At 41.0% G+C, this 25365-nt stretch overlaps 1 protein-coding gene across 1 annotated transcript in view; it reads right to left on the bottom strand.

Moving 5' to 3' along the window:
- Positions 1–23737, bottom strand: part of LOC139369857 (cadherin-13-like) — a 243059-nt gene extending 219322 nt beyond the window's left edge. The window contains exon 1 of the mRNA XM_071109488.1: positions 23693–23737. Coding sequence (XP_070965589.1) covers positions 23693–23737 — 45 coding nt within the window. The remainder of the gene's footprint in view (positions 1–23692) is intronic.
- Positions 23738–25365: the final 1628 nt, after the last annotated feature.

Consider the following 25365-nt stretch of genomic DNA (forward strand, 5'->3'; position numbering starts at 1 on the left):
ACATGTTTGGTGTGTCTCCCAGGTGGCTTGTGGCAAACTTTAAACAACACTTTTTATGGATATCTTTAAGAAATGGCTTTCTTCTTGCCACTCTTCCATAAAGGCCAGATTTGTGAAATATACGACTGATTGTTGTCCTATGGACAGAGTCTCCCACCTCAGCTGTAGATCTCTGCAGTTCATCCAGAGTGATCATGGGCCTCTTGGCTGCATCTCTGATCAGTCTTCTCCTTGTATGAGCTGAAAGTTTAGAGGGACGGCCAGGTCTTGGTAGATTTGCAGTGGTCTGATACTCCTTCCATTTCAATATTATCGCTTGCACAGTGCTCCTTGGGATGTTTAAAGCTTAGGAAATCTTTTTGTATCCAAATCCGGCTTTAAACTTCTTCACAACAGTATCTCGGACCTGCCTGGTGTGTTCCTTGTTCTTCATGATGCTCTCTGCGCTTTTAACGGACCTCTGAGACTATCACAGTGCAGGTGCATTTATACGGAGACTTGATTACACACAGGTGGATTGTATTTATCATCATTAGTCATTTAGGTCAACATTGGATCATTCAGAGATCCTCACTGAACTTCTGGAGAGAGTTTGCTGCACTGAAAGTAAAGGGGCTGAATAATTTTGCATGCCCAATTTTTCAGTTTTTGATTTGTTAAAAAAGTTTGAAATATCCAATAAATGATTGTGTCCCACTTGTTGTTGATTCTTCACAAAAAAATACAGTTTTATATCTTTATGTTTGAAGCCTGAAATGTGGCAAAAGGTCGCAAAGTTCAAGGGGGCCGAATACTTTCGCAAGGCACTGTATAAACTAGGAGGACGAGGAAAGAGAGCAAGAGAAAGAGGGGGATGAGTTCTCCTCATTACCTTTCCCCGTGGCCATGACAGTCCTAAAGGCAGGGAGAGAAAGAGGCCAGTGTGCTCTGCTCATCAATTTATGCACATACCAGCTAAATAAATATGAATCACTTCAAGAATGGAGCAGGGGCTGCCAACGCAGTCCAAGAAGACTCAAACAGCATCCTTGTCTTTAAACATTTCTTGTATTGGTGGAGATGTACTGTAAGTTTGAGCTTTAGTTTGTGATCATTAGAGAGCAGATCTATGGCTGTGGCTGTTTGAGGCTGAACTCCTGACCCCTAAGTGCCCTCTGAGTGAGCTGGCAGTCTGAAGGTATGCTGGGGAGGGATACAGCTGTTGGTCAGACACTACATACTCATTACGTTCCCTTCAATAACGTTCCCTGAGTTGTGAAGAGACAACACCACACTACAGGAGGGGAATTTTCCATGAGGCAGCCAAGCAGAGCCAAGCCAACCAGCACAGCCAAGAGAAGTCAGAAACAGCAGAGGGCGGGAGGGAGAAGGGAGGAGATGTGATTGTAAACCAAACTATGTAAACCAAAAAAAACGTGACGGTCAGGAGTAGGCTACAGTAATTGTAACTGTAGTTTTACCAATACCCAAACAGTGAAAATAAAATCTCATTGATTTATTAAGACCAGTCCGTCCCCATGCTTGTCTCAGAGCAGCGCGAAACGATGCTAAAATAGTTATTGCTTCAAATCCTATTGCTTCTTACTTCAATATGCTTTATCAATAAATAAGACCTACATCACTTTTAACAGCACATTACTCAACAAGTGAGACTCATTTTGCCTACGGTAGGCGTACAGTATATCTAAAAAATATATTTTTCAATAACGTGACTCTCCGCCAATAATTATCTTTAGATGATTGGAGGATTCTAAATTAATGTCTAAGCAGCATTTTTAGTTAGGGTAAATCTGATCTGTGAGAATATCTAAGGGATTTTATATCATTCTAAATTAAATAATAATAATCGCTTTGTTTAAAAATGAATGATATTTTGGAGATGATTTAATTTGCGTTTAACCTAGAGTGAACCAAAAAAAGCCATTCTTGAACATTGGGTGAGACATTCTCACTAATTTGTAAATAAAGAGTTTGTTACTTAGAATTATTTATTTCTGTTTTTAGAGGGAGAGAAACCAAAAACCACCTCATGGGTCTCCCGGTGGTGGCCTGCAGGGGCATTGAACCAGCATCTGTAGCAACACAGTTTGCACTGTGATGCAGTGTCTTAGACCACTGCACCCCTTGGGAGGCCCCACCCACAAAGTGTTTAATGCTGATCAATTGCCTTGCACAAAGTATCAAAATACAGAGAGGTGTTGGTAAGCGTATAATGTCCTGCTAATAGCCCATAATACTTTACATGGTGTCCAGGTCAGGATAACCCAAACAATTATTTCTTAAAGACTATCAGAAAGAATGTTGGTACTTATTTATTTTGATCCAAAGCCATGAATAAGTGAGTCACTCATCTTTATGTAGGTGCCGAGGCTATATGACTGTGCCATTGACTTGATTATTTATCAGACATTTGCATCCCAAATAAATGCTTCAGAGTTCAAGTAAGAGACACATCTCAACATCAAATGTTCAGAGGAGGCTGTGTGAATCAGGCCTTCATGGTCAAATTGCTGCAAAGAAAACCCTACTAATGGACACCAATAAGAAGAGACTTGCTTGGGCCAAGAAACACGAGCAACGGACATTAGACAAGATGGTTCAAGATGGACATGAGACCGGTGGAAATTGGTTCTTTGGTCTGGAGTCCAAATTGGAGATATTTGTGAGATGCGGTGTGGGTGAACGAATGATCTCCGCATGTGTATTTCCCACCGTAAAGCATGGAGGAGTAGGTGTTATGGTGTTTTGCTGGTAACACTGTCTGTGATTTCTTTAGAATTCAAGGCACACTCACCCAGCATGGCTACCACAGCATTCTGCAGTGATACAACATCCAATCTGGTTTTGGCTTAGTGGGACTATCATTTGTTTTTCAACAGGTCAATAACTCAACACACCTCCAGGCTGTGTAAGGGCTATCTGACCAAGAAAGAGAGTGATGGAGTGCTGCATCAGATGACCTGGCCTCCACAATCCCTCGACCTCAACCAAATTGAGATGGTTTGGGATGAGTCGGACCGCAGAGTGAAGGAAAAGCAGCCAACAAAGCTAAACATATGTGGGAACTCCTTCAAGACTGTTGGAAACGCATTCCAGGTGAATCTGGTTGAGAATATGCCAAGAGTGTGCAGAGCTGTCATCAAGGCAAAGGGTGGATGCTTTGAAGAATCTCAAATATATTTTGATTTGTTTAACACTTTTGTGGTTACTATATCTCCATATGTGTTATTTCATAGTTTTGATTTCTTCACGTTTATTCTACAACGCAGAAAATAGTAAAAAAAATAAAGAAAAACCCTTGAATGAGTATATGTTTTAAAACTTTTTGACCGGTAGTGTATGCTTTATCCGACATGTTGCGGTTGCATGAGGTCGCCCACACGCACTTTAAACATTTGGATAATAAAGCATTTAAGGGGATCCTATGTTATGCTTGAAAGTGTACAAAGTAGGATTAGCTTGCACGAGATGCTAAAGCTAACAAAGGGAGAGCAGACATTTTGTTTTTCCTGTGTCACATTGAAATTCCTCTGTCTTGGGCGACGGAAGTTCTGCCCTCTGTACTTTCGTTTGATTTCAGCTTTCTGATATCAGTGACCGCTGGGGGTGAAGAATCGCCAGTTTTTTTACCTTCTAATTATTTATGTGACACCCAACGTGTATCGCGTTTATTACAAGTGGTACCTTATGATATCCAGTCAATCTCAACTGATTGGATATCGATGTCTCATTCAATTTAACTAAGAACTTTTGATTGTCCTATGATGTCAAGCAAAGAGGCACTGAGTTTGAAGGTAGGGCTTGAAATACATTCACAGATACAACTCCAATTGACTCAAAAGATGTCAATTAGCCTATCAGAAGCTTCTAAAGCCATGACATAATTTTATGGAATTTTCCAAGCTGTTTAAAGGCACCGTCAGCTTAGTGTATGTAAACTTCTGATCCACTGGAATTGTGATACAGTGAATTTTAAGTTAAATAATCTGTCTGTAAACAATTGTTGAAAAAATTACTTGTGTCATTCACAAAGTAGATGTCCTAACCAACTTGCCAAAACTATAGTTTGTTAACAAAACATTTGTGGAGTGGTTGAAAAACGAGTTTTAATGCCTCCAACGTGTATGTAAACTTCCGACTTCAACTGTAACTCTTAAGATATTTTAAAATCTGATCAATTAGTCTTCTTTAAATTAATTAATTATTATTTATTATTATTATTATTCTTTAACTCACATCAGTCTCATTCCAAACGTCTTAAATTGTTGGTTATCTGCACGAACCCAGCCTAAACCATGAACCATTCAAACACCAATTGGCTTAATCATTTATTTACTAACTAACTCAATAATCACAGAAATGCATAAACAACCAAACAGTAGATATTGGTTACTTACAATGATAGGGAAGATTCCCCAGTGGGCTAAGCAAAAACAGTTTGGTTATAACACGATAGATTCAGAGAAGAAACAGGGTTTTGGAAGGAAGGCTGAGGAACATTGGTCTTTATCGGACCTGGGAAGCTATTCTCACATAAATACATATGCCACTAATGATCGCTCATTCGGAAAAGCAATGCATTGTATTTACATGAAGCTGGTTATGTGAGGCTATGGTTTGTCCTGTCCTTTTGTGGAATCTACCGGGTCGTCGTGTGATCACGTGGTCTGAGAGGTTAATCTCAATCTGGAGATTTGTCTACGTCGCTCAGTGTTCTCGTACTATATTTGCTACCTTTTCAGTGCAGTCTGTTAGGCTGTCATCTAGGACTCACTTCTCCTTGAGTGATTAATAGTTCAGAATTCATACTATTTCACGTGTAGCGCAAGCTCTCACGTTTCCTGGCCTGTAGGGTTGAAGTCCTCCCGTTATTTGGAACTTAGGTGACTTTGGGTCATGGGGGCTTTTATAAAAATGTAGAAAAGGGGTTGGTTCATAATTTCCAACCAATGCCTATTCACTTGGGCGTGACTACTGACTTAGTTAGACTTTATAGGGAGGATGATTTTCTAATTTTAAAAGTTCACATCACATCATTTCACAAATAGTTTCATCTTTACTCATTCATTTTATACAATAATTAGATGCAAACCTCATAACTGAGGCACCTGTATAAACACATTTAGGGTAATGTGGCTGTATTGTCTTTCATGAGGTCACAAACATGAAACAAAACGGACCGGGTCGTATCTGGCTTCTCCACCGACCGTTTACACATTCTCCAAAATATGAGCGTTGTTCAATTCTCAAATTCGGGGATGTAGTAGAATTTGGCAAGAGTTCCTTTGTTCTACTGTGAAACTCTCTCTCTCTCTCTCTACTACATGGTCAGGGAGAGTCTCTTTACGGAATTTATGATGTGGGGGTTAAGTTGTAAAACTGCCCCCCCCCTAACATGACATTACCATGTTTATTACAGTATGTACTGTCGGCTATTTTTACTTGTCAGACTGCACAGTAGCCTAATAAACAAATGCAGCCGGCTTCTATCTTCAAAAAGCTTTAACATGTTTTGGGGGAATGATCTTTGTGAATCTGTAACTTCCTCACTCATAGTTATTCACAATTTATTAATGATTATCCGTAATCATGGTAGCAGTGTTCAGAAACGTATTCTATTTTTATTTACAATAAAAGTGACTCCAAAATGACACAATACATTATTTACCATTCATTTCTAGTGGGCACAACGTAATCTGAAACACAACCAAAAACAAACTGCATGAAGCTTGATGACGTCATTGTGTTCTAGGAATATGGGACCAAATACTAAACTTTTGACTAAATGTAATGCACTAAGTGAAGTTGTCCAAATACTTGAATACTATCAGGAAACATCAATGAAAGTTTAATACCAACATTGGTTATTATGTTGAGCTTTGAGGTCTGCCTGTTTAGATCAGCCTCTCTACTGCACAATAAACACCATGAAGTACAAAAACACACAATTATACAAAAAGCACTTAGTTGTGAACAACGCAGATTGAGGATGTATACTCCCAGAAAGGGTTGGAGCAGCAGAATATGTGACTCATTTCAGGAAACTAGGCATATGCCGTGCGTCACTACTTCACATGAGAGGCATTTGAACGTAAACATTTTATTTTTTTATGAAAATGATTTTTTTGGCAGAAATGCCTTCTGGAACATTTGAACTTTAATGTGCCTGAATAACAAACTTGCAAGCCATCTGTAAATGCGAATCTCTAAAATTATGAGCCGAGTTGTTTTAGCGGTAAAAGACAGTAACCTTCCCGCCAGCCATAATTGGCTGAGATAATGGATGGGCTGGACATGCCGAGAGATGAGTTCGGATTGGTCTCTCATGTAGCACACTTCTGTCTATAACAAAGGCTTGCTCAGTATGTGTAGGTAATCATTTTTAGTAGGGCTTTCTTGAAAGCTATCACGAATAACTGCAAAAGTGTTGCTCTCCACTTTCTGGAGGACCGAGTTTTTAAATCAGTGGAATGCCCGACGGAAGCAGAGTATGATAGCTAGTAACATTATGAGTTGGGATTATGGTTAATTGTTTATGTAGATAGCTAGCTACATGTCTAAACCAAAGACTCCACTATGCAAGATACGATTTCACTGTACCAGTTACACTTTCTGTATCCAGTGCATGTGACGAATAAACGTAGATTTGATTTGATATAGTGTGTGTTTACCAGAGACGCTAATGTGAATAGTCAACACGACCTGCACCAAAGTCAAATGTTTTTGAAATGTAACCTTTATTTAACTAGGCAAGTCAGTTAAGAACAAATTCTTATTTACTATGACCGCCTACACCGGCCAAATCCAGGTGATGCACTGCCAATTGTACGCTACCCTTTGGGATAAAGCCTGGAATAAAACCATGGTGTCTGTGGTGATGCCTCTAGCACAGAGATGCAGTGCCTTGGACCGCTGAGCCACTCGGGAGCCAAATTAGAATATAACATTTGACCAACGAGACAGTGCCCAAGTAAAAAAATTCTCAGGTAGAATGCCCTACATTTATTTCATGACACTCACAACCTGAAGCTTTTTTCTTTAATTAGCTTGCCATTAACTTATAAATAATGTAGTGTATTGTATACAATTTTTTAGTTCTGAGTCTCTACGTTTATCCAATGTAAAAAAAACAATTTCAAATTTTGCTACATAAGACCAAATCAAGCCGGTAGGTGTCAAGGTTGTGAGCTACTTATGTAGAAGTCAGGTGCAGGAGAGCAGAGAGTTGTGATCAGGCACACACTATATTAGGCAGAAGTAAACAACAGACGGACGTAACTGCGTCAAACAAACCTCCAGCCAAAAGCGAAAGTGTAAAGCGCAACAAGGTCACAATGAAGAAAAAGAGTTAACATTAAACATACTACGGGTGAAATACGGTACCCGGGAAACACCAGCCTGGCACGCCACATGTCACACAAAACAAATAACAATTCCACACAAAGACATGGGGGGGAAACAGAGGGAATATATATGTAGTGTGATTAGGGAATGTAAACCAGGTGTGCGGGGAAACAAGACAAAACAAATGGAACAATGAAGCGGCGATGGCTAGAAGACCGGTGACGTCGAACGCCGAACGCCGCCCGAACAAGGAGAGGAGCCGACTTCGGCGGAAGTCGTGACAGTCAGTCACATACATGAAAGAGAATGTGAACATAGTAAGTCAACCTGGACTCAGGGTTAGACGTAGCATAGTAAAGTTAAATCCAGGACATTCCAATTAATATGATATGTCACGTTTCATATGACATGTATTGATTTTTAGATGTCCATCATTCATGTCGTATGATATGTTACAAATTACAATTCATGCAATATGTTAAGAATTCCAATTTGTTGTTGCTAACGTCAGCTAGGTGGCGAACGTTAGCTGGGTTAGCGTTAGGGGTTAAGATTAGGCTTAAGGTTAGGAGTTAGGTTAAAGGGTTAGGGTTAGCTAACATCTAGTAAGTAGTTACAACGTTTCTAATTAGCTAAAATTGGAAAATGCTACCTTTGGGTTGCTAGACATTCGCTTTATACTCCCACCCCTCCAGCCCATCTTACTTTCAATTTTGCCTTAAGTAACCTATCTTACATAACCATACCAACCATAACATATCATACTTATTTGAGTGTCCCGGATTTACATTTACTATGTTACGTCTAGTCTATGAGATCAGGCTGAGTAAATGAGCTGGCACAGGAGGATTCACCATGCAATAAATGATCAGACAGTGCATGCTAATATAAGCATGTCTGTTGCACACTACACTAGGCCTTTAATGACCATGGCTTCTCTTACTGGGGAGATAACATAGATCAGGGCTGTGACCTACTAGATAACCAGCTCTGGAGCCAATAGAGCATGGACTCCTAATAAAAGTCAGACTACTGAAGCCACTCACATACTCATTATACGATTCCCAAGTACTGTATTGGTAGCATCAATACTGCATCCTAAGTTAACAGAAGACTCGGTAGATTAGAATACTGTAAACGGATGGAAACATGAATAATTCAGTAATGACTATGGTGCTGACAGGCAGTATATTTCCAGTGGTGGTAGACATACAGAAGCTTTTATTTAAGGAACTGGAGTCCTTCCTATTTAAGGCTCAGAGATTAGTGAGTCATAATGCTGGCCAGCCTTGTGTTGTGTGAGTCTGACCATGCGATGTTATGAAGATTAACATTAATTTTGATTGGCACTTGGCTCTCTGTTTGCTTGTGTTTAATAGTCTGGGCAGTCTGTGTGACATTTACATTAGGAAATCATTGAGTGAATGATGAACAGAATATTTCCTCCAGATCAACGCCTTTCTACTCTTCTGATCGCACCACATTATCTCACATCCATTCAGCTCTCACACAATTGGATAAACATTCAGTATTACCACAAACATCAACAGACTTTAAACACACACCCACATGTGTTGCCATTGGGAATGTGGATGTGTATGTGGTTATTTGTGTGTGTGGGATTGCATGTGTGAAGATATGTAGGTGTGTGTGTTGTGTTCTGCGTGTGTAGGAAGCAGGGGGTGGTGTTTTGAGAGAGGCCGGACAGCCCCCTCAGTGCGAGAGAACACATTGATAACCAGCCACCCGGTGTGGATCAAGTGCAGCATAAAAAAACAACCAGTCCACCGTGTGGGTCCACTGCAGCGGAAAATTGTGTCCACCAAAGCATGCAGGGTGGGGAGAAATGACAGCCAAGACATGAAATCCTAATGAAAATCAAATCCAGTCTGGTGGCTCCAGAGACAAATCTAGACTGCTCACTAAAACTCCCCACAGATAGAAGTGGTGAAAACCAGATAATGGCATGTGATTGAAGGTAAATGTATAGCGAGCGTGCATATGTGTGATTGAATGTGTGTGTGCCCTGTGTGTGTGTGTGTGTGTGTGTGTGTGTGTGTGTGTGTAGTCTTCTGTGCATTGGGAGGGAAGGAGTGTTAAGTGAAGAGTCAGCCTGTATCATTAAAATGTTACTGAAATACCTTTTCCTCCCTCTTCCATGTCTCCCGCATACCCTAAGCACAGAGCATCCAGCACAGGCAGATGCTCCAGCAGTCTCGCCGGACCGACCTGCCTCACCTCACCTAGCAGCTTCAGAGCAACGGTCAGAGCAGAGCCTCGAAGCAGAGCCTGGGCTACTGCAGTTTAATTAAAGACCCCCTCACCTTAGAGAGGCACATATAGGACAGCAGGATAATTACTGCCTGGCTTCACCCAGGATAGACACACAGCCTACAACAACAGGAAATGAACCAAACTGCCAAACGTCTGCTAATTTCTTCCACCGATGCGGGTTGTTTCATAGTTAGTTTCCCAAGGACTTGTGTCATTTTGAGAAGTATTTGTTTTTTACAGGCTGTGGTTAGAAATATTACCAGTTGTCCTTGTTTCCTCAATTCCTCTCAAAACTCATTGGAGGAGAATAGATAGACCCTGGATCCTCTCCACCAATGCAATTTGAAAGGAACTGCAGAACAATGGACGGAGGAAGCAAGGATTTGACTAGTAACGATTACAGAAACAGTCTGTGTATTGTCGGTGACTAGGTAAAACTGATGCTCTACCTCAGAGAAGAAACTCTGACTTTTGTACTTCCTGTGTATCCGCCGGGGCATGCTGGTCACTCCACAGGAAGCGACCAGCAGTGGGTCCCATGCTGGCTCCAGTGACAGACAGGGGGTTGATGGAAGTGCCTTACTCAACACATGACAGAGCTGTAATCAGACAGGTCTAAATCTTCTCAATGCTCGCCCATCCATCTCGCTCCCTGTAGAACAAGCTTCCAGTCCCCCCAAAAGTCCCCCCAAAAGTAGCTACGCAAGCCCGCTTAATGACTAACACGTTTTGGGATTTCTTCAAACCAACCATCACAGCTTCTTTTCTAAATCATTGACTTAAGAATATGTTCTTTAATGGAACATTCAACAGAGGGTTCTTCTAAAAATATATGTATTTTCTTTGAAGTGTACTGTACACATAGACAACTGAAATGTTTGTTTTTTTATGTGTCCAAAAGACAGGCAGTTCCCAATTTCTAATTTCCTATGTTCCTATCAAATTGACTGTTACAATCTTCACGGGATTTGTCGCTCATGTCTGATGGTATGTAATTACAGTAGGATGCTATATGATGGATGTGATGCTACACATCAAACACTGTATGGGTTACAAAACAAAGTACATGGTGGATGATGACTATGGAATGGAAAAGGAAATTGGCAATAACATCCTGTCTATTTTGCCATCATTTCAGACTGCATTATACAATGAAATGCCTCCACTCAGTCACGATACACAACCAAACCATTAAAAAAGGACAATAATTGCATCTAAAGGAATTTAATTGAACTCCCAGCCTCATGTCAAAGGCAGACTAAAGCTCTGGCCGTGTCCTATCCCCATACTTGCTAAACAGCAAGCCGTTTGAGTTTGCAAAAAAATATGGTCTAATAATATGTGAATTTTTGTAAATCGAGTGTGCCAGGATGTTGTACTAATTTTGGCTTTTCATCTAGTAGAATTTTCTGCAGCCTTTCTGAATTTCACAGCCACAATGCATTGGAAGATGGAGGCTGTGAGTTCTGATAGCTAGATCTCTTCAAGTAAACAACTTGGAAGATGGCAAATAGTGAAGCTTCTGCGGAGGTGTTCAAATGTAAGTCATTTTTGTTCTGCTTAAAATTACCATGACTATTTAATTGTAATGTTACATCTTTGAAAACAGATCTGCAGCCTACTGCCTGCCGTGTCTTCAGCTAGCTAGCTATGTGCTTTAGAAGGCCTAGAAGTTGTAACTGTTCAAACAGTAACGTTAGCTACAGGGTTAATTGCTTGCTGTTGAGAGATTTTTCATTTAACAATGGCCTAGTTAGCTAGCTAGCTAGCTACTTGTTGTAAATACTTGTGTTCAAAATTTTCCAGGGTCTGATGACTATACCAGGCATTTAATTCAGTGGCAAATATGGCAGGAGAAATGCAGCAAAAAAAGGTTTTGTCATGTGGCCATTGTTAGCTCTCTTGCTACTGCACTATGAACTGCCACTAGCTATACGTTAGGAACATGGTAGCCTAGCTACATTCCTATTTTCCACAGTGGTGCTCAACCTAACGCTTCTCTTTTCTTCTATTTCTCCTGATTTGACACTTCAGTTTATTTGTGTTGAGCTGATTGTAATGTTCATGCTACGTAATATTAGTTTCTACCTGAACGGTTACAGCCTGAATGGGTAGGTTCATTGCACATAACATGTTATGGTGAAAGTAATGATAAGCTGCTCTTGTTACTGTTTCACCTTGCCACTCCAATTTGATCAAGTATGTGGCAGTCTAGACTTCTGTAGAAAGTACTCACAACAATAACTTTGATAATGTTTTGGTTAATGTTGTATTTCATCTTCTGTCTTTTCAGGATCTAGGTGAAGGAGTGTGAGTTGGAGGGGCAGTTGTCACGTGCATGGGTGAAAAAGAACTGGGAGAACCATAAGCAAAAATACACGGTACGCTACTGTATGTTATCTTTACATGGATTGTTGTATTTGGCTAATAAAGGTTCCCTTTCTCTGTCAGCAACAACAGATATACAGTCGTGACCAAAGGCTTTAAGAATGACACAAATATTAATTTCCACAAAGTTTGGTGCTTCAGTGTCTAGATATTTTTGTCAGATGTTACTATGGAATACTGAAGTATAATTACAAGCATTTCATAAGTGTCAAAGGCTTTTATTGACAATTACATGAAGTTGATGCAGAGTCAATATTTGCAGTGTTGACTCTTTTTTCTCAATGGGATTAAGGTCTGGGTATTTTCCTGGCATGGACCCAAAATATAGATGTTTTCTTCCCCGAGTCGTTTAGCTATCACTTTTGCCTTATGACAAGGTGCTCCATCATGCTGGAAAAGGCATTGTTCGTCACCAAACTGTTCCTGGATGGTTGGGAGAAGTTGCTCTCGGAGGATGTGTTGGTACCATTCTTTATTCATGGCTGTGTTCTTAGGCAAAATTGTGAGTGAGCCCACTCCCTTGGCTGAGAAGCAACCTCACACATGAATGGTCTCAGGATGCTTTACTGTTGACATGACACAGGACTGATGGTAGCGCTCACCTTGTCTTCTCCGGACAAGCATTTTTCCGGATGCCCCAAACAGTCGGAAAGGGGATTCATCAGAGAAAACAACTTTACCCCAGTCCTCAGCAGTTCAATCCCTGTACCTTTTGCAGAATATCAGTCTGTCCCTGATGTTTTTCCTGGAGAGAAGTGGCTTCTTTGCTGCTGTTCTTGACACCAGGCCATCCTCCAAAAGTCTTTGCTTTTGCCTTTTGTTTTGCCTTTGTTTTTGGGGGATTCAGTTCCTTTGCATGGCAAACTTTGCAATTAATTGCAATTCATCTGATCACTCTTCATAACATTCTGGAATATGTGCAAATTGCCATCATAAAAACAGAGGCAGCAGACTTTGTGAATATTAATATTTGTGTCATTCTCAAAACTTTTGGCCACGACTGTACAGTGCCTTCAGAAAGTATTCACACCCCTGGACTTATTCCACATTTTGTTGTGTTAGAGCCTGATTTCAAAATGGATTAAATTGTGTTTTTTCTCACCCATTTACACACAATACCCCATAATGACAAAGAGAAACATGTTTTAACCCTAACCCTAACCTGAACCCTAACCCTGACCCCCAAAATGATTGAAAATGAACTACAGAAATATCTCATTTACATAAGTATACACACCTTTGAGTCAGTACATGTTAGAATCACCTTTGTCAGTGATTACAGCTGTGAGTATTTCTGGGTAAGTCTCTGAGAGCTTTACACACCCGTTCTGTACAAACAAATATTGTTGATCGTTGCTAGACAGACAGTCCTTTTCAAGTCTTGCCATAGATTTTCAAGACGATTTAAGTCAAAACTGTAACTCAGGAACTTTCTTGGTAAGCAACTCCTTGGTAAGCAATGTCGTCTTGGTAAGTTTGGTAAGCAACTCCAGTGTATACTTGGCCTTGTGTTTTAGGTTACTGATCTAGTCCTTGCCGATGACAAGCTTACGCATAACATGATGCAGCCACCAATATGCTTGAAAATATGAAGGGTGATGCTCAGTAATGTGTTGTGTTGGATTTGCCACAAACATAACGCTTTGTATTCAGGACATAAAGTTAATTTCTTTGCCATATTTTTTGCACCTTCACTTTAGTGTCTTATTGCAAACAGGATGCATGTTTTGGAATGTTTTTATACTGTACAGGCTCATTTATTTTCACTCTGTCATTTAGGTTAGTATTGTGGAGTAACTACAATGTTGTTGATCCATCCTAAGTTTCTCCTTTCACAGCCATTAAACTCTGCAACTATTTTAAAGTCATCATTGACCTCATGGAGAAATCCCTGAGCGGTGTCCTTCCTTTCCAGCAATTGAGTTAGGAAGAATGCCTGTAACTTTGTAGTAACTGGGTGTATTGATACACCATTCAACATGTAATTAATAACTTCACCATGCTCAAAGGGATATTTCATGTCTGCTTTTTTAATCTACCAATCAGTGTCCAACTTTTGGTGGCATTGGAAAACATCCCTGGTCTTTGTGGTTGAATCTGTATTTGAAATTCACTGCTCGACTGAGTAACATTACAGATAATAGTATGTGTGGGGTACAGAGATGAGGTAGTCATTCAAAAATCATGAAAGACTATTATTGCACACAGAGTGAGTCCATGCAACTTATTATGTGAGTTGTTAAGCAAAAGAGTTGAATACTTATCACGGGCGCAACTTTGGTTTTAGAAGTGGGGGCGACATAATTTTTTTTTAATGTATCCAGTCGGATAAACACTCAAACAGACTACCCGACCACTCAGAGGAGTGCAATTTCAGAATGTGGGGGGGACATGCCCCCCCCCCGTCCCCGTCCCTGTCCCCGTCCCCAGTGAAAGCTGTGCCCCTGACTTATTGACATTTCAGCTTATAATTTATTATTCATTTGTTAACATTTCTAAAAACATGATTCCTCATTGACATCATGATGTATTGTGTGTAGTCCAGTGACACAATTTAATTTAATTCATTTTAAATTCAGGCTGTAAAACAAGAACATTTTGAAGAAGTCAAGGGGTTTGAATACTTTCTGAAGGTACTGTACATTTTAGAAATGTAAAACTATTCCAGAGAAATGCACTGCAATTGGCATACTACTTTTTACAGGCCTTTACATGTAGTACATGTATGTTTGATGCTGAAAGCTATCCTTTTCTATATTTTTCAGGAGTTGAAAGCTCCCTGCACCAGAGTCAGCACGGAGGGAGGGGAGGCCACAACCGCATACTGGAAATGGTATGCGGTGATGGATGAGGTGCTGCAGGGTATGCCACTCCATCACCCCACCGGTCATCATCTCCTCCTCTCCCTCCCAGAAGGTTCCAGAAGGATGTGACTGCCAGGGAGGCACGCCGTTTGGTTATTTTATAGGCCATGATTAAGAAGTAGTTTTATGTATTTTATTCATAGCTATTCAGTTATTCATTTTCTACTGTTTTTGGTGAAATGCTTTTTAAAACCCAAAGTGGATTTCTGTTTTCATTAAAAAGTATTTATTGTTTGTAATAAAAACATATGTTTGATACCGGTACATCTACTGTTGTGTTTTACTTTCAACATTTCAACATTAAATAATGCACTCGCACATTTGAGCATCTTGTTGCAAATGCATGGTAACAATTAGATAAGTTGAAAGTAAAAATAAACCTGCACACTGCTTTTTCTAGTATTACTTTTACTGAAGCTTGAGTGTCAGGCCTTCATTAGAGCTTTTTGCTTAACTAAACTAAATAAACCATCTTTTGTATAATAATTGATTACATTTTAGTAGCGCTTTTCATCATGTCAAAACACATGAAAAGCGAAAAACAAACAAGCTATACATAATGTGTAGCCTAGCTATAGTTGTCTAGGTCAACCAATAGAGGACAAGTCTGAGTCCATGCATCCTCCAAAGATGGAGAAGGACAGTTCATGGGGCTTGAACATAGGAAGGTGGTCAGAGATATGGTTGATGAAGGTGAAGTCTGGTGACAATCTCCCCAAATACAGGTGTGCCAAGCTTGTAGCGTCATACCCAAGAAGACTCGAGGCTGTAATCGCTGCCAAAAATGCTTCAACAAAGTACTGAGTAAAGGGTCTGAATACTTATGTAAATGTAATATTTTCGTTTTTTCAAAAACCTGTTTTCGTCTTTGTCATTATGGGGTATTGTGTGTAGATTGATGAGGAAACAAATTAATTTAATCAATTTTAGAATAAGGCTGTAACGTAACAAAATGTGGAAAAGGGGAAGGGGTCTGAATACTGTCCAAATGCACTGTTTATTGGTCCGCTAATACAGCACTAAAGGCCCAGTGAATGTATATTTTTATTACATGTTATTTGTTTTTATTTTTTAAGAGGGTGGTGCAGTACCCTACTTTCCGGGGTTATGGTAGTAGGCAAGCCAGATTTCGGACACGGCCACTGGCTCCCTCATTCCACCACATGCTCACATCAAAATCAAAAAAGGGGAAAGCTATTCCAATTGCCTGCAAGTGGCCTCCTCGGTCATCAATATAGTGCTTTGTGTACGCTACTTCCTAGTCCTCTGACGGCAACTCACTTCTTCTAACGGCCAAGGTAATCTCCAATCTGCTGTAGGATATCTGGCACCATGTCGCCATCTAGGAGACCAGGGGAGGTACGGCGGATGTCAGGGTGAATGCAAGCTGTGATTGATTCCCTCTCCCACAGATGTGACATTTTGTTCCGACCATCTGATATGGATCACAAGGAATGAAAGGCAACAGGCAGACCAGCGAGCAGAGCGAGGGGGAAGAGCTTGAGACAGAGGTGAAACAAGTCCAACGCTCTCTGGCCTCTCATGTCTGCACCGGTTACCACCCTCTCTCCGAGCTGGAAGGGTGGCGGGGAAAGGGCATAATGGGCTACTTTCAGAACAAGCATTCCCTTTGGCTTGTAACGAGACTGTTGTAATGCTCAGCCACATTGAAATGACACATAGAGTTCATCCCATCAGAGACGCACTGGACAGAATCAATAAAATCGCAGGCACAAGGGCAGAGAGATAGAGGAATTGAGAAGTGAAGATGGTGTGTAAAAAGTTAGCTCACGTGAAAGTTCTGCAATCAGCTGGTGTGTAGGTGTGTGTGTGTGTAGTGGACAGCCATCATGGCCACACACACACACAGTGACACACACAAACAGCACTCATCATAAATCAGCACTCACACCTCCCCATCCAGAGTGGAGAGCATCTCCTTCTTAAGCACCAAAGTCATTACCATCACCCCATTAGTATTTCACAACCATTTTACTTCAGCAGGGATAGTGCCCTATAAGCAGCTCTACATCATGTATCCTCACTCTCTTCTGTCAGCTGGCTGAGGAGATGATGCCTTCGCAGGGTTCAGCATATGTCTCTCTCTCCACACACACACACAGCAGTTCTTACTTATACAACGGGATGGAATCATCACAGACGACACTGGAACACACTTATAATGAGCACCATCTCTGTCATGAATTCACTCCCCATATACACAAATACAACTTAAAGTCAGAGAATGATGGACCAGAGCAGAGAGCGAATGGAGAGAGAGAAGAGAGATATACAGTCTGGCACAGAGACAGACAAGGCTGCCTGCTAGCAGTGCAGTATGGTCAGCCTCAGACCATCACTGGTTCCCTCTTTCTTTCTTTCTGGCTGCCTGGCTGTTTGTATTTGTACGGAGGATTTGGGAGTACCGGGCTTTGCTGCTCTTCCCCATCAATTACCTGCCTGACAGAAGGATGATCTGCGCATACAAACGAAGAGATGGGGACGTTGCGGAAACAGGACGACGGCGATCGCACTGCCACCTCCTCTCCTCCTGCACGACACGCTGTTATATTGTGCGCGTGTGTGTGTGTGTGATTGCGCGTGTGTGTGCTCATGACATCAAGACAGCCAAACACGGTCGGTTAGTCCACAAGTTTCTCATTCTCTCTCTACACTACAGTACCTCAGGCACACAAATAAGCCATTATTTAATTTTCCCAAGACAGTAGCCTTTTCAGTTGGCACATTTAATTAATTTATATCCATTGGCATTTTGTATAATTAGGCAACAACGGGCTGATATCAAACCTGGCTCTCTCCTTGTGGGGACATATTTACTCTAATTATCAGTTTCTTGCCCGGGAAAATGGTCCCCTCCTACCTATTGCTTATTTTCCTCTTAAACCCATGAAAGTTAAATTGCTTTGCTCCAGTCAGAGAAAATATGGATGGTTAACTTTCCCCACAAGGTCAAACCCTCCCTGAACAAGAGTTAAGACTTGGGTTGACCTTACAGTCCATTAAAGTCAACCGCTAAACCACAGTCATCAAGGGAGAGAGCACTGAAGATCTGCTCACTCCCTGCTTTGCTTAGTCTTACAGAAATGTGTGTGTGTCTGTGTGTGCATGTGTTTTCATCAGCAGCATCATTTACAGGAAGCTTTTACTCCAGTATGGATGCCGTCAATACCAGCTACAACCAAATACATTTTTAAGAGCACTCTAACATCACAGGGTTGGCTATCTTTTTCGATATCTTCCCTTCATTAAGCCACTGGAGAGCAAGACTTTCAACTCCTCCAACAACCCTCCAACAGCTAATATCTCCAAAGGTACTCAACAGTACTAGACAAGCAGCTCATCATAACATGTAGGAGGATACTGGGGTCAAGCCACCTGACCTATGTGTTTATGGCCCAGGGCGGAGTATCGAGAAGCAGTGATCCATAAAGACATGATAACAGGCTGTTTTTACGCTCATCTGTAATTCAGTCTCACACACAGCGCCAGGGGTGAGAGATACGCATCAGGTACATCTAGCACAGCTCAGAGCTGACATTGGGTGGAGCGCTGCACCCCTCACAAAGCGGAGAAAGAAAAAGAGCAGGAAGAGAGAGCGTGTGTTTCAGATCGCCATCAGCACTAATGACTGGCTTCCATCATTACTGTCAACATTACTGCCACTGCGTTGGGCTTATTGTGCTCCTTCACCAGACATAATTATCACTAATTCAGGATCTTTAAAATACAAAGCTTCTCAAAACACCAGACACAGAGTGTTAGGAGGGATGTGGTCTAGCCTAATCTGTATCCAAAACCTCTCCAAAACTTTAATGTTCAATGCAAAGGTAAGCTAAAGGGTCAAGTGAGGGCATGGCTGGGGATTGTGTATGGGTGAGGGACAGGTGTGTTTTTACTTTTTGGCTTAGCTAAGCTTGATAAGATCACAATAACAGATATTTTATACTTTTTTACCTTTGTTTTCTAAATGTGTGAGTTCGTATCTTGAATTTTGGCAGTGTGTTTGTGTGTGTATCAAATCAAAATAGATGTGTCACATGCGCTGAATACAACAGGTGTAGTAGACCTTACAGTTAAATTCTTACTTACATGCCCTTAACCAACAATACAGTTAAGAAAAATAAGTGTTAAGAAAGTAATTACTAAAATAAACTGAAGTAAAAAATTAATAATAATAATAATTAAAGAGCAACAATAAAATAACAGCAGCGAGGCGATACAGGGGGTACCGGTACAGAGTCAATGTGCGGGGGCACAGGTTAGTCGTGGTAATTGAGGTAATATGTACACTACCGTTCAAAAGTTTGGGGTCATTTAGAGATGTCCTTGTTTTTGAAAGAAAATTGAAAATTGAATCTATTAAAATAATATCAAATTGATCAGAAATACACTGTAGACATTGTTAATGTTGTAAATGACTAGTGTAGCTGGAAAAAGCAGACTTTTTGGGAATATCTACAAAGGGGGCCATTATCAGCAACCATCACTCCTGTGTTCCAATGGCATGTTGTGTTAGCTAATCCAAGTTTATCATTTTAAAAGGCTAATTGATCATTAGAAAACCCTTTTGCAATTATGTTAGCACAGCTGAAAATGGTTGTGCTGATTAAAGAAGCAATAAAACTGTCCTTCTTTAGACTAGTTGAGTATCCGGAGCATCATCATTTGTGAGTTCGATTACAGGCTTAAAATGGCAAGAAACAAAGACTTTCTTCTGAAACTCGTCAGTCTATTCTTGTTCTGAGAAACGAAGGCTATTCCATGCGATAAATTGCCAAAACTGAAGATCTCGTACAACGCTGTGTATTACTACCTTCAAAGAACAGCGCAAACTGGCGCTAACCAGAATAGAAAAAGGAGTGGGAGGCCCCGGTGCACAACTGAGCAAGAGGACAAGTACATTAGAGTGTCTAGTTCGAGAAACAGACTCCTCACAAGTCCTCAACTGGCAGCTTTATTAAATATTACCTGCAAAACACCGGTCTCAACGTCAAAAGTGAAGAGGTGACTGTAACATCTGCGTCCAACTCCCACCCTCAAACACGTAGATCCCCTGAACGTAAAATGAATTTAAGTTTCCCTGCATTAAAGTCCCCGACCACTAGGAGCGCTGCCTCATGATAAGCATGTTCTTGTTTGCTTGTGGTTGTATACAGCTCGTTGAGTGCAGTCTTAGTGCCAGCATCGGTTTGTGGTGGTAAATAGACAGCTATGAAAAATAAAGATGAAAAATCTCTTGGTAAATAATGCGGTCGACAGCTTATCATGAGATACTCTACCTCAGGCGAGCAAAACCTTGAGAATTCCTTAATATTAGATATGTGTGTGTGTGTGTGTGTGTGTGTGTGTGTGTGAGAACTGGCCAAGGGCAGTGGAGTGTGTGTTGTCCCCATCCCTGCACCTGTTTCTGCAGTAATAAATGGAGTTGACATGCAGCCATGGCTGTGTCCCTTTCTGAGCTGCAGACAGGGGAGAAGAGGGTCACTGAGGTGGGCACACCTCCTGACTCTCTGTAATCAGGCACCAAGGTAAAGCGTACTCTCCCATTCCCCCCTGAATGACCACTTTAACATTCACCTGGACACTATGACCATAAAGGACCATGCCAACACCCCGTCACACTCACACTTCAGGACGGCTTAGAGGGGACTTATGGCTGGGGGCAGTATTGAATAGCTTGGATGAATAAGGTGCCCAGAGTAAACTGCCTGCTACTCTGGCCCAGTTGCTGATATAGAAAACACTCTGAAGTTTCTTTCTTTTTTTTAAATTATGTCTGTGAGTACAACAGAACTCATATGGCAGGAAATAATCTGAGAAAAAATCCAAACAGGACTTTTGTAGTTTTTCAACTCATTGCCTATCGAATATACAGTGTCTATGGGGTCATATTGCACTTCCTAAGGCTTCCACTAGATGTCAACAGTCTTTAGAACCTTGTTTGATGCTTCTACTGTGAGGGAGGGGGGAATGGGAGCTGAATGAGTCAGAGGTCTGCCAGAGTGGCATGAGCTGACCACGCGCGTTCACGTGAGAGTTAGCTTGCATTCCATTGCATTTCTGAAGACAAAGGAATTCTCTGGTTGGAACATTATTGAAGATTTATGATAAAAACATCCTAAAGATTGATTCTATACTTCGTTTGACATGTTTTTACGGACTGTAACGGAACTTTTGGACTTTTCGTCTGCTCCAGTAATTTGGATTATGGGGCTAAACGCACAAACAAAAAGGAGGTATTTGGACATAAATGATGGACATTATCGAACAAATCAAACATTTATTGTGGAACTGGGATTCCTGGGAGTGCATTCTGATGAAGATCATCAAAGGTAAGTGAATATTTATAATGCTATTTCTGACTTTGTTGACTCCACAACATGCCGGATATCTGTATAGCTCGTTTTGTTGTCTGAGCGCTGTACTCAGATTATTGCATGGTGTGCTTTTTCGGTAAATCTTTTTTGAAATCTGACACAGCGGTTGCATTAAGGAGAAATGGATCTAAAGTTCCATGCATAACAGTTATCTTTTATCAATGTTTATTATGAATGTCATTATGAATTGTCATATTGATCCGTTAACGGGATCTACACCATTTAATTAACACTCTGTTGACCGCCAGCTCCATAAACATCCAGAACAACAAATGTACCTGCTGTGCTCGCTGACTCGCAGGTGTACCACTTTCTTTACCTTTATTTTTCCATTTTTATTCAAACCCACCTGCACTGTCCTGAGCCTTTTGGAAATACTTAGACAAGTGCATGAAATAGAATACTAAAAAAGAAGACTCCAGTTACCCTAGATCACTTCATAGAAAGAGATAGAGAAATAGAATGGAGAGAGAGAAAGAGATGGGGGAGAAAGAGAGACAAAAAGATAGAGAAATATGGGCACGGGCACCTGCACCTCCCGGTTGTGCTGTGCTGTACTTATTGTTGAGGCTCTCGACTGCTTAGTGTTTCATTTCTAATACAGGGATTTATGGTGAGAGGGAACACACCATCAGCTTATTCTGGAGGCAAATTTGGCGCACTGCCTGAGCTATAAGATAAATAAGAAACGTGGATGTTGTGTTGTCCTGGCGTTTGGTAAGCGTTGCTGTAGCGTCAGAGGAGAGTCAGAGGGCGACCTGATTCCCTTGATGAAGCGGGCCAACAGAGCCAGACAACTCTGGCAGTAAAAGTATTGGACACAGTCTCACCAGACACAGAATTATTTTATTTTTTTCTCCTTAGTTTACATGTCGCAGCCAGCGGCCTATTAACTCTATTTTCAATCTAACAATTTATGTTTGTGTCTCCCAGTTTAGCTAGACAATTGCAGTATCAGTGGAAAGAGAACTGTGTACATTTTGCAGCAGTTTTGAGATTGTTATTAACCTTAAGAGTGCTGATGATGTCATACTCTTAGCAAAAGGTGTGTAACAAACATCTTGTCTCATCACACACTAATAACCATGGAAAGTAAAGCTCCCTATCGTGATGGGTAAAATTTTGAGGAAAAGCCCGTCATTAATTCGACACCTGCCTCTGCTTGAACCTCGCCCTTTGATGGAGAGAAATAAGAATGCGCAGCAACTGGGAATTCGTGGGAAGGCGCGCACCTTCAATGCAGTTGTTCTCCCACAAGTCTAGTTTACTAGGAATCCAGGTTTAATACAATACCATTGAAGGAGAGGAGATTCAGCAACACTTGGAGGACAATGGAATTAAATGTTTTTTTAAAAAGCTCCTTGCTAAATGTAGAACCAACGCATTTCGGCTTTCAACAGTTTTTCCCAACACATTCCATTAACAGCAACTGTTAAGTGCACGCACACCTTTGTAAAATGTCACCATGTTTCTATTCTATAAAATCAACTGATTCGCGATGACAAGATGTAGCCTAGGCTATGCTTCATATTTTAATTGCGACTTAATTTTCCAATGATGAGCAACGGTTGGCCTACTACTTTGCTGTGTCACTATTCAGCCATATTGCCCTCTACCACTTTAAATATAGTAAAATGTGACTGAGGGAGGCAGCTGCTCCAAGTTATCAGTCACTCCAAATTAATGCCAGATACGATCGGCAGCGAGCTATCAAAGAAAGTATAGCCTACATAAGAGGCTGTGTCAATGGGAAACGGGGAGGGAAATATCTGAAATAAAATGCTTCTAAATTACATTCCTATCTTCCAACACCACCCTTGTTTTTGAAGTTAGAAGCTGACTGTTTCGGGGATGCTCTGGGAGATCAGTAAGCGCTGATTGCCTTGAGAATCCTCCCCTCACACTGTTCGTTCACCCACATGAACACAGAGCCAAAGAAACGTTCAACTGGGTATCTGAGCGGAATATAGATGTGGCTGTTGACAAGAGTTCGTCCGTGATTTGCACATAGCTCCACACTTTCCCCTGTTCCGCCCATTGGACGCCTATGTGAACGGCATCCGTAAAAAGACTGATTGACCACAGCAGATTAATGTCAAGCTCGACACTATCCCCAAGACTACCAGGTGCCGCAAATGCAACATGTAACACATCATCGACTGCCTCCTAATCATATCTTTCGTGGTATTCAGTTATTAAATCAATGTATGTGTACTGTTCTGAAATTATTAGGCTATATTGGCTTCATTTAGTTTCTCTTTAATTGTAGGTTTCATTCAATCTATAATATCGTAGGCTATAGCCTATGCAATGCAAATAATCATTACCCCTTTGCCGTTCATTAAGTGTGACATGTTAAAGTTCAGAATTTAAATCAGCTGCGGGAGAGCGCTGTGCAATGCCACATAAAATGTTCCTGCTTACCTGTGAGAGGAGGAACGCAATGAGGATGCCGATGCTCATCTCCATGGTCTCAATTCTCTGGGAATAAAATTCAAAACAAGGAACAGGATTGACCAGCTCTGCTCATAATTCCAGAGTCGAACTGCCAGTGCGAGAGTAAAAGAGCTTGCCGCGAGCTGCCAACTTCCCAAATAGAACTGCAGCCTCTAAGCATTGGATAGAGGCGCGGAGCCCACAACCAATAGATTTATAGGGGGATTTTTTATATCCACCGGCGTCTGTATGAATCAGAAAAATTATAGGGTTCGAATTTTATTATATACAGACAAATGACATGGAATGACTCACATTCATATGTGTTTGAAAAGTGTATTATATATAATTAGTCAAAAATAAACGTTGGATGTAGGCAAACAAATGATTGATCTGTAAATAAAAGGGTGCCATGTCTGCATATCAGATGAGAAGATGTATGTCTTAATGCAAGATCTGTCATTTAAAATGAAAGAGCGAGAGAACATAGCCCAATAAAATGAACATAAAATGTGTTGACACATGCAATGTTTCATGAGACTACATTCTTGAAGAAGCACTGCAGAACCGTACACATTTCTCTTTTTCTCATCTCACTATTCTTCATTTGGAAATATGTGGGAGTTTGACAGCCCTTCAGAAGTGGCATTTTATTCCCTCAGTCTGCGTGCCTCGAGACACGGGGCATGTTTTTTTTTTGCCAAAGACAAGAGACGTGACCGTTGCATCGAAGGTTGCGTTTGGGTGGAAAATATAGCCTCTAAACGCTATTCACCGGGAGCCCCTGAGAAACGGATGCTTGCTGTGACCTCACTTTGGTAAATCGAACACATTTTAGTTCAGAAAAATATTGCTTGTTGTGAACACAGAACGTGTTATTTATGGCTAAGGTAGAAAATAAGAATGCTATTTGATGGGTCATAGAGATTGGAGAGAGAGAGAGATCGAGAGGACTAGACTTGACCATTTTAATTGTTATTCAGGATGATCCAGTTGCTTGCCTAAATCATACTGATGCATCCATACTGATACATAACACTTCTGGCATATTGTGCCTAAGAATATGAGTTGAATGGTTGATTTGTTAAAGTACCTGCTTTAACAAAAATCTATGTTGAGATTATGTGCAACATGTGCAACATGACGGCCATGGGTTTGGTTTGAGGAGAGGAAAAAAATCCACACCCCTCAGTGAAGGTTACCTTGTGAATACAAAACATTTCCATTTTAGGGCCCAAGCTCAGGTGTCTTATATGGCTGCCCATCTCTCCTTCTTAGGTGGCAAAGCTGTCATTAAGTTAATCTTCATGCAAAGTACCCTTCAGACTTCTAATGGCAGACACCGGGGGATGTTCCTGAAGAGAGAGATGAGATGAACTTTGAACCAAGAGAGAATGAAAAAAATAAGTGTTAAAAAACTCAGAGCCCCACAGAGACATGCGTTCACAAGGATGCATATTATGACGATGAAGGATTTGTGCATAAGGAAAAAGGCCATGCCACCCAACAAAGATAGGTTTCCTGTATTCCTTCTGCTCAGGAAGCAGTCAGATTTCTTTAGTCTTCTCTCCGGATGTGAAACATGAGGCTGGGAATAGTTGTGACGGTCAGAGGAATTGCTTTCCAAGACAATGTTGCACAATTATTGCGCCATATTTACT

The sequence above is a fragment of the Oncorhynchus clarkii genome, chromosome 1 (genome assembly GCF_045791955.1).
Source record: "Oncorhynchus clarkii lewisi isolate Uvic-CL-2024 chromosome 1, UVic_Ocla_1.0, whole genome shotgun sequence".
Classification (NCBI taxonomy): Eukaryota; Metazoa; Chordata; class Actinopteri; order Salmoniformes; family Salmonidae; genus Oncorhynchus; species Oncorhynchus clarkii.